The 10,848-nt window shown below is 43.0% G+C and overlaps 1 protein-coding gene across 1 annotated transcript; it reads left to right on the forward strand.

Annotated features, from left to right (window-relative positions):
• The first annotated feature begins 220 nt into the window (after positions 1–220).
• Positions 221–9,170, forward strand: KLF15 (KLF transcription factor 15). Its single transcript, XM_077822254.1, has 2 exons — positions 221–1,263; positions 8,856–9,170. The coding sequence occupies exons 1-2, from the start codon at positions 221–223 to the stop codon at positions 9,022–9,024; spliced, it is 1,212 nt and encodes a 403-aa protein (XP_077678380.1). The 3' UTR covers positions 9,025–9,170.
• The last annotated feature ends 1,678 nt before the right edge of the window (positions 9,171–10,848 follow it).

The raw sequence follows: 10,848 nt of genomic DNA on the forward strand, positions 1-10,848 counted from the left end.
TACAGCAATATGAAAGCATGTAGCAACATGTGTTCCCAGTGAAACTGCATGCAGTTGACTCTCATTTGAGCTGGAGAGATTTGTAGGTCTAGTGCATGGAGATGAATGATTAAACCTGACTTCTGACTGTCAATATTTTTGTTCCCTATATTCAGGCTTTCGCTTGAGCTTTCACTGTGTGGTATATGCTGGTGGGATATCCGTAACAGATTATCCAGGAATGGTGGATCATTTGCTTCCGGCTGATGAATATTTTTCATCCACAAGGTCCCCTGTTGGATACTTTGGGGACATGATGGCCGGTGGGAGGTCATACCAGATGCTGCCCTCACCGGTGTCAGAAGATGACAGCGATTCTTCAAGCTTTTGCTCTTGTTCCAGCCCCGATTCCCAGGTTCTCAGCTCTAGCTATGGAAGCACATCTAGCGCTGAAAGTCAAGATAGCATTTTAGACTATTTACTGTCCCAGGCTTCCTTGGGGAACACCCCTGCCTCTTGGTGGGACAAAAGGAGACTTCAACCAGTAGTGAAAGAGGAGTATTTCAGATTGCCTGAGTTCACAGTGGATATGGAAGATTCTGGACCATTTCAGCCCACACTTGAGGAGATTGAGGAGTTTCTGGAAGAAAACATGGAGTTGGATCTCAAGGAAGGGCCTAAAAGTGAGACCAAGGACTTGAGAGCTTGCAGCCAAGTTTCTGTTGCTTCAGTCCAGCAAAAAGACCATCTGGCACCTAGCGTTAATTTAAAAGAAAGTAAAAGCGAACAATCAAGTAGCTCAACAGAAGGTAGCGATGTTTCAAATGGAGCACTATCCCTGGAGGGAGGGATACCTGTCATGCTCCAAATTCAGCCTGTACAGATCAAACAAGAGTCAAATACAAGCCCTAGTTCACAAGGACCAGCACAAGAGAATATTAAAATTGCACAGCTCCTAGTCAACATTCAAGGACAGACATTTGCACTTGTGCCGCAGATTGTTCAGTCATCCAATTTGAACTTGTCTTCTAAATTTGTCCGCATAGCTCCAGTCCCTATTGCTGCAAAGCCTATTGGGCCAGGAGGCATGATCCAGGGTCAAACGGGGATCATCGTGGGCCAGAAATTTCAAAAGAACCCTGCGGCAGAACTCATTAAAATGCACAAATGTTCTTTCCCTGGCTGTACCAAGATGTACACTAAAAGCAGCCATTTGAAAGCGCACCTGAGGAGACACACAGGAGAAAAACCTTTTGCATGCACGTGGCCCGGTTGTGGATGGAGGTCAGTACTGTGATGCAGTAGTACTCCGTATCCAATAAACATATCATTCACTTGACATAATATGCCAGCCAAACAGGTTTGAACCAAGTTCGTTTATAAACAATTTTGCTGTTCTCTGAAACCTGTTTGGTTGGTTTTAAAATTAAAACCACTTTTCTTAATGTTAGGGACTTTGGTGTGTTGAATAGCAGAACATTACTGTTGACATTCACTGTACAAAAGTCTAAAAAAATACCCCAGTGACTGGTATTTCATTTCATAATGGCCAGATTAGACTTGCTCCTGCAGATATTGCTTTGTATATTCATTGGTCCCATTGCAGCATACTATCTCCAATGTACCATTGATGCAAACTAGGACACACAAAGCAAATTGGGTCATTGGAGCACAGTCACTTCATTACTAGTACTACATGATTATATGTATTTGGAGATTCAACTACATGGAGGTCAAATACAATCAGTGAAGGGCTATGAATGACATATATGCTTAATAAAACCCTAATAAAATTTTAAAACATTATAAGCAATTTTGTAATTTCCAGAATAAAATACTAGCTTGGGAATGCTGTCTCATCATAGGGTATGCTACTCCAATTTAATCTGTGTTTATTTTATGTTCTGGTTTAGAAATGTATATTAGTGCTCATCCAGATGTGCCCCTGAGTGTTGTACATTTCAAAAGTAATCGGTGAAAACAATCAGAAGGGGTGGTTAAAAATTTTCTGTCAAAACTTTTCTTCAATGGAAAATTGAGTTTTTGAATAAGTAAAAATTTACTTCAGCTTTAGCTTTCCTCAAAATTTTTGATTATTTGTTGGAAAACTGGAAGCTGACAAATATTTCTTTTGTGATTAAAAAGTTGAAATTCCCATGGAAACCCCTTCTCCTCCATTTTTCAATCTGCTCTGGAACCCAGCCAGTTTCTTAACCGAGCAATGAAACTTCATACACTTTGATGAAAACCAAACATCATCTCAAATACCACCTGTTAAATTATACCAAAATGATTCGAAAGACTTGGCAAAAGGAAAAACATCCTGTAGTGCTTTGGTGAGCAATGTGTGGTTAGGAAATGGGTCACACTCATTGTGAACTGAAGAGATAAGAGGAGAGACATGAGTAAAATTGCAGGTATGTGAGATATAGGACCACTAGGGATGGATGAATTTGTTTGAAAGGAAAAAGTCGGAACTAGTCTGAATCTTGTCCCTTTCCTCTAACTGATACACTGAGCTTTCCCCATTGTCACTAGGGCTGAGTGGATCATCTGTAGCTAATACTTCCTGTGATCAGTTTCCTTCCTTTTCTCATTCATGGAGGCTCCATGAGCAGATTGCAATTTTACTTCATTGATTTGCTACCAATGAAATTTTTCACAAGCTTTGTTTACTCCAGCCTTGTGATTCAAATGAACTGAAATTCGACTGTGTCTCTCAGTTGTGATTGGTTACATAAATCACATGGCATTTTCCCATGCCCTCATTGGCATAGCATCGTCCTTTCTATTTGACTTTCAGAGTCAATGCTTGCAAGGAGCATATTTAAGATTTTTTTTCTGCTAGTATCTGTGCAAACGTAACGCTTGCTTTCCATGAGCCATGATGCTGGTGAAACTTGATTGTCCAAATTTTTGTGGAAGGGGAACAAAACAAAGGGTTGAAATTTGGCCAAAGTTTAATTCCTTTAAAAAGCTGAATGAATGTTTGTGGGAAATTGATTTGCAATATTCAGCTAACCACTAGTGACAATGGTCCTGACCCAGGCATATTTGAGATCAGAAGATGACTTGCCGGGGCTCTGATTGTGTCTCTATCTGATTCTGCATTGATTTCAGCAGTGCAAGATCAGACCTCAGGAGTCTGTTTGTGAATTGTTCTTTTGTGGATGATCTTCTGTGGATGTATCTTATGAGAACACTGGTATTGTCCAGAATGTCAGCCAAAGGTGAATGATTAGGAATGCATAAGCAGCAATATAGACCAATGTTCCCTGGGGTGCCTCCCATGAAGTGACACCAAGGATGAGTGTAGCCTCTGTATGTCCACAACCTCACAAGGGTTGAAGTCTAGTGTGAATGGTGCGTAGCAAAAATGCCAAGAAGCATGTAAAGAGAAGTACCGATCCAGATGGTAAGTACATCTAGAACCTGTAATTTAAAGAGCCAAATGCTTGGACAGCCATAGTTCTTTATGAGCAGAAGTCCAGTAGAGCCTAGGGATTAAATAACTTCCATACAAAAAAGGCTTGTTTCTGGCTGTTGGATGTTTTTCCAAACCCCTCATTGTGGTTGCATCTTTGCACTTAGGATAACTGAGAGCATAAGCCAGAACCCCGGATCCAAATGCCCCATAACTTTGGATGAGTTCTGATCCCAGTTTGAAATTTTTCAGCTGGGGCCCATCACTAACATAGACCAAGGAGGGGGCAGACTTTCAAAGGGGCTGTTTCCCTCTATCACATATCTCTTAGAACAAGCTTGAGATTCCACCACTCCCATGTGTTCTTCTCAGACATCAAAGTCAGATCTGCAGTGACATACCATAGCCAGAGCAGTGAGCACAGAATTACACAGTCTCCTTTCATCAGTAAAGCATGTTTACCTTTTCCAGAAGTTCAGGGAGAGCTGTGAGCTCACATGACTAAGTCAAGTACATCTGGAGTCTGTTCTCAGTTTTATATCATCCCAAATGAATTTATGCACTGAAATTCTGCTGCTGGTTTCTTCCACATTCTTTTCCTTTCTTCTCTGCGTGTGTATGGTGTATTTCTTTTTCAGCAAAATGAACTTAAAATCTGAGTTCATGGAAAATAGCAATTTAGAAAAATGCTGCTTGGTATCATTTGAGTCATAGTGTTTAGCTACAAGGGGGGTGTCTGTGTAAAAGCTTTTCCTTCTTCCTGTATGGACAGAACAGCTAAACTAAAACAAACTCCCAACCAACCGTATGTCATCTTTAAGTGTAGCAAAGCAAAGTGATGGGAAAGGTTAAACTTTTGCAAGCCTCATACAGCATGGGATTCCCAAGTTCCTTTCTGAATGCTGACCACTACCAACTTTTGCCCCTCCATCACAGAACGCGAGAGCTGCTCTTTTCAGTCTTAAGCAATATGCAAACAGCAGAGTACAGAAACTGCCAGTGACCCATTTAGTCCAGTATCCTGTTGTACCAGTCAGAGCATTGATCCGTGTCAGACCAGGCTACACATTACGTTCATCTAGGTCAGTGGCTAATGCCTGCCGCTTCTGAGAAGGGCAAAACCATGAAACTCGCACCTGAACTTCAGTATCTTATGTAGGAAATTTGGTGAAGACAGATAAGCTACTGCACTTTCGAAGGAACAGTTTAAATGGCTGGTAAACCATGCTGATGAATCTGAGTTAGTTGTAACTTCTCAAGATGATGATCTTGGCAATGATAGAGTATAGGCAAGTTGCTGGAGTTGCCTGCTCAGGGCACCACAATGGCCCAAAAATGTGAATAAGATTCTTGGGGCTGATTCTCATTTACACTGAGACCCCTCTATACTGCATAAAGATGTGGCTGTGTTAAAGGAAGCTTACTGTGTGAGGCTGTATATTTCCTGAGCACACAGTGCGTTACAGGACATAAGGAAAGTCCAGATGCCGTAACTCAAGCAGGAGGTGTCGGGGGGAGGGGGAGAGATCCCTGTGGGGATTCCCTCGCCGAGATAGATCCCTCACAACGTCCTGTTAGGTAGGAGGCTTTTCCTTCTACTTAAAAGGCCACAAGGCTCGAGCCCAAGCTTCTTGGATCCCCAGGGACACCTGCGAGGCCTGGGGCATCCACACAGAGACCCTGTGCTTCTGCTCTGGCCCTCATACAATGTGTTGTTTCCCCATCCCTCTACCATATTCCAGCCCCTCCTCCCTCAAACTTGCCCAATCTCTACCGTCTGCCCTAGCTGGCATCTCCAGAATGGCATAGAGGCTTCTGCAGGGTCTTGAGGATAGGGAAAGGTGCTGTGGAAATGGTTGAGCCTTTCTTCTGCATGGGAAGGGGGAGATGTGCCTGAGGAGCCCCTGTGTTTGGATCTTGGGGTCACTATATGGTGCCATTATTGTTCTTTATTGTAGCTCTCGGGATTGTGGCCACATTGTGGGCACTGCCCCTGCCTGTGTCATAGGAGTGGTACAGAAAGGGCTAGTTGGATGCTCCCTTTCCTACAATACAAGACGAAGAAGAGCGAGGGCACACAGTGACATTTAAAAGGCAACAGAAAGGAGCTACTTTATTATGAAACTTCTAGTTAACTGATGGAACTGGAATGTGCAGGAGGTCAGACTAAATGATCACGATGGTCCCTTCTGACCTTAAAGTCTATGAGTCTATAACTCAGCGTGACTGGATATTTTTAGTCCTCGTATGATTGTTATTTGTTGGAGCAATATTCTGCTTTGTACCCTCCTCTGTTATTTACATTCTTGCACCCCCCACCACTCCTGCTCCAATGCCCAGAAAGTGCACTTCAGCTCTCAGGAGCTGAAATAATTGTGCTCTCTGAATCTCCTTTCTCTTTGGGAGGCTACTTTATTTCTGAATTTAGAGGGAAACTGTGAAGGGCCGACAGGCACCCTCCCAAGTCCCTGGCAGCCTTGCCTTTGAAATAAATCCCTCAGGTGGAAAATACTTTCACCTGTTCCCGAAGTGAGAATTCTAACAAGATGCAATCACTCCCTTACAAGATAGGTCTCCCTTGAGCAGAAGCTGATAGTCTGTCTAAATAGCGTGATTCAGTTTCCTGACTGAAGCCAGCAGGTATAGTGGAAGGAAGGCAACAAACTCAGTGTCATTCTGCACTTACAGGGCTACATTCATCCTTGGCCCATCTCCATCAATTGCAGTGGAATTACAAGAGGGGTGAATTTGGCTCCTTCTGTTTGTGTGAGATTTCCAAACAGTCTGTCTTTATTTCGGAGGAGCTGTCATTTCGTAGGTGCTGGGATCATAAAATTTGGGCTGCTTATTTGTAAGTGGGGCCTCTTTTTCATTTGCTACCTGTTTGAATTTGGAATTCCATCAATTTTTTTAGACTGTAAGGCGAGACGGGACCTTTATCGTCATTTAGCCTGATCTCTGAATATCGCAGGCAATAGAATTCTAGCAGCTTTCCTGTTCTAACTTTTGGGGTTTTTTTTTTGTAAACACAGGGAGAGAGAGGGGGGTTTATTTCTGTGGGGCCCGGTAAGGTGATCTTTCCAGGAATGCTGGGTAACAGCATTGCAACATTCTTACTTCTTCAGCTAAGGGCGTCGTTATGAGGCTAAGTGTATTTTTATCATATTAACTCACAGTAGCGTCCATGGCTCACATAACACACACATCTCTGACATATGACTCCCTCCCCTCTCCCTTGGTGCAATTGCCAGGGACCCATTGCAGTTGTCTTGCTCTGAGCTTGTTTCAGGTCCCTCCATCCCACTTTTCCTTGTGTTTTATAATGATACTGACAACACAGAGACCTGGATGAGGCAGCCCTGCATCTTCCGGCTCCTGCCTCTGCCATGAGGATTGCTCTGTGTTTGTCTCTCAAGGACCTCTCTCCTGAGGTAGATTTCTCTTCCACCTGAGAAAGTGACTACCTTTCCTGGCAAACAAATCAGTTCCTTGTCCAACATGTCTGATCCCATGTCTGTCAACTTGCCACTATGATATGTTGGTGAGGTCCTAGCAGCTCTCAGTCTGCAAAGTTCTGTATAGTGTATGCTGCTCTTCCCTTTCTCTCCTGTTGAGTTGCTCTAAAAAGTTTCTCAGAGTCCTATGATCTCATGGTTCTTAAAGATAATTCCTTTAAGGACACTGCATCAGGGCCAGCCCAATGGAGGAGTTTCACAAACAATTCTTGGTCATGTCAGTGTTCCAGACTCTGGTCATGGCTGGGTACCCACTGCTGGAAAGGGCTAGCAGTGTTAGAGAGAGAAGTGTTCACAGGTGCAGATGGGCCCAAATTCAGCCCTGAATCACGACACTCAAGAATTTTGGGAAAGTTTGGATCTGTATCAAAATCTGAACTATCCACTCTCTCTGTAGTGAACAGTGAAATAAAAGCTTAGAATAAAAAAAAAATCCTAAATCCAAACACACCAAACTTTAGCAAAGTTTGGATCCTGACTATCAACTGGTAGCATGGGATCATCTCTAGCTGCAATTAGTATGTATTTTCTTACATGAAGAATTTAGAGTGTGAGCTGTAAAGTCTCTTTCCACCTGAAATGGTGCTCTTTATTTCCCCTCCAGAAAAATAGTATATTTACACAAGTGGTATTGTGTTGGTTTTGTTCCACAAATGCACATTTTCCCACATGTCCTTTCCCCTATTTATTCAGCAAACACTCATGACTTCATGTATTTATTGTAAATAAACAGCTGGTATGGTTTCTTGAGAGTTCTTTTTCTATGCCACTCTCTGTTAGTGTTCTGGCAACTCACATTCATCACCCTTTGTTGGACAGCAGCTCTGCGTGCATCCAGAGGGAACTGTCTTAGCATGACATTGTTAACACTTGGGCTCCCAGCACTGGTCTAGGCTAGAAATAGCACCAACCCAGCCGCTCGGTCCCAAGGATTAGCTGGTTTATCTGAGTTTAAAATGGGCCTCCGAGATTCACGATGGCTATTTGGCGACTATTCCTTGGCTGTTGTGGGTGGGAGGTGTCTAAAAATAAAACGATATTGGGGAATCTAATTTTGGTAACCGAGGGCCAAATCCTTATCTCCATTTGTACCAGTGCAGATCCAGAGTAGCTGCAATGTAGTCAATAGAGTCATCCTGGGATTTACTCCAGTATAACCGTGAGCCGGAATTGACATTAATAGCCCTTTATTTAATCCTTTGGGAGAAAAGTTTCTTCTTTTCTTAGGTCAATTCAATAAGCCGAGTGGCTTCAGAGTAAGCATGGCTGACTCTGCCTGGGTAGTCCCTCACATAGTATCTGGCCACGGTCTCACAATCTCGTTGTGATTGAGGATATTGCCGTTCCTCCATCATTCTGAGCATGCCAAGGTGAGACTGGCAGAAGCCTTAGCTTTGGAGCATCGGTGGTGGTCTCTGCACAGGAGAGGCCCAGAACTGGAGTTTAAGGAAGATGCTGTGGGTTAGAATTGATGTGCATTGGCAGAGCTTTGTGGGGTTTGGGATTGGAATAGCACGGGGTGCTTGCTGCAGGTCAGGAGTGATGATGCATTAGCCGGGTTGTGTGTATGTGTAGTCAGGGGTTAGGGTAAAGCTTATACACCGGTAACCCCTTTAGGGCCTGTCTCCTGTCATTGCTATCCGTTCTAATTTGCATGAGCCCCAAAGAATGATGCAATGAAGTGTAGTGTGTTACTGCTGTCCTCTGCTGGATAGAATGAGAACTGCTCGACTGTATGTCATGGGCCTTATACTGCTGACATGTTCTCTTCTGGCTTAAGTGTTTGGGCTTCTGCAGCAGGAGGACTTGAGTTCTATCCCTGATGCTGCCATGAAGTTCCATGCATGCAGCATGGGCCATGGAAAAGTAGCAATGGCATAAAAGAATTAGCAGCAAAAATCTGAAGAGGGTTTTCTTTTCTAAACCTCTGCTTGCAGGTTCTCCAGATCAGATGAGCTCTCCCGGCACAGACGCTCCCACTCTGGAGTGAAACCTTACCAGTGTCCTGTCTGCGAGAAGAAATTTGCTCGAAGTGACCACTTATCCAAACACGTCAAGGTGCACCGGTTCCCTAGAAGCAACCGCTCTGTGCGCTCCGTGAACTGATTGGTCCCACCTACCCCTTGCCACCTGTCCGTCCCGGAACAGCCGACAACAGCACTTTGCTCACTATATTTCTTGTGATAATTTATTTGTCTCCATAGAACGGTCAGCGCTGTTACTTCACACTACCACCTCTGAATGTTTTGTGTCCTGCCAACATGATTTGAGAACGAAGTTCTTTTGGGGGAGGGTGGGGTGGGTTTTTTATTAATATTATTATTATTTTATTTTATTTTCCTTTCCTTCTATCTTTCCCTTTGCTGCTGCTTCTTTTTGGAAATTACAGTGTTTTATTTTTAGCTGTTTTCTGCTGCACAAGGCAAATTTATGGGCTACTTGCTGCTAGTTAATTATAGTCCTGGCATTCCTGAGGGCTTTGCTCATGTACAGAGCCATTCATTGTGAGTTTTTATTAAGCTGGTCTATTTGTCCAGTTTGGAAACAGTAAATTCCTTTTGAAATGAAAACAGCTCCTTTGTTTTTGAGTCGCCTGAGCCAAGGATTTGGGGGGGGCAGGCAAAAGGAGGAGGAGGAGGAACAGTTGGGAGATGGGGAGTAGTGGGATTGGAATTTGGGCCTCTGATTTCTCCAACACACCATCCTTCAGTGGTCCTTGCCGTTCATAACTTGGTCAGCAAATCTTGTGCACCCGGAAACTGGATCTGACAATGTCCTTAAAACAAAAAACCCAAACGCTCGGCCCAGATTCAATGGGCTGGAATGAAGGCCTTTCATTATAGATCCGTGTAAACTGCCTGCATGCCTTCCATCTTACGTGGTCAATGTGTTGAGCGTGGGGGAGATGCCCACATATTTAAGGAACCAGTAATTACACCTTGGCTCTGGCTGAAACTGTCCTCTTCATTATCAGGAGTGTTGCCTAGTGGTTAGAGCAGGGGAGCCTGGATGTCAGGACTCCTAGTTTCTATCCCTGGCTCTGCTGTTGTCTCACGGTGTGACACTGGGCAAGCACCAATCCTGAAAGGTGCTGGGTGGGCATCTTTAACTCCCCCTGACTTCAGCAGATGCCTGCAGGCTTGGGCCCTGAATCTCTTCATAGCTTGGTTCCCCCATCTGTACAATCAGGATAATAATACTTATATCCCACCCAGGAGAGATTGTGAGGCGTAATTAATGTTTGTAAAAGCACTATGAGAGCCTTAGCTGACAGGGATCTTTAAGTGCAAAGCATTATTTTATTATTAACAGCCATGTCAGAGTGCCACACAGCTGGGGTGAGTGAATGGGTGGGAACAGTAGAAACAAATACATATGGTAGCTACCTAAGTGGCTAAGAAGGGAATTTTAAACAATAATCAGATGTTATCATAACAATATTATGTTTGTGTTTCTTTTTTTGTTTTTATTTTTTAACTCTGCCAATTGTAGGACTCTTTAGAATACAGTAGAATTCAAAAATCAGAGATGATTATATAAAGGATATTGCATTTCCTTTCCACTCACAGATGGCATCTGTCTGTCTTCTTGTCAGCCAAATGGGAAATAAAACACTGCAATTCTCACATTAGTAGGTAGAAGTGGAGAACATACTGTATGTAAGAACAGTAGAGCTAAAACTACCTTATTTTAGGAATGCATTCCTTTTGTCCTCTAGAAATTAATATAAATGAACTATCTTTTGTTGACTGGTTTATCTCACATCCTATGAATGTATGTAAATAAAACTGTACATAGATGCATATCTATATAAAATATCTTTTAATAACATATCAAAATTTGTGTAAATTGGAAACAAAAATATCTATAATGCCAGTGTACATAAGTTACAATTCTGTATATTTTCTTTTGTTCTTCATAAAATATATT

The sequence above is a fragment of the Eretmochelys imbricata genome, chromosome 7, assembly GCF_965152235.1.
Source record: "Eretmochelys imbricata isolate rEreImb1 chromosome 7, rEreImb1.hap1, whole genome shotgun sequence".
Classification (NCBI taxonomy): Eukaryota; Metazoa; Chordata; order Testudines; family Cheloniidae; genus Eretmochelys; species Eretmochelys imbricata.

What these genes read in the sequence shown, in the direction of transcription:
- KLF15 (XM_077822254.1), top strand. Translation starts at nt 221, where the DNA reads ATGGTGGATCATTTGCTTCCGGCTGATGAATATTTTTCATCCACAAGG. An exon ending in TGGCCCGGTTGTGGATGGAG is followed by an intron (nt 1,264 to 8,855) that starts GTCAGTACTGTG and finishes CTCTGCTTGCAG; the next exon opens with GTTCTCCAGATCAGATGAGC.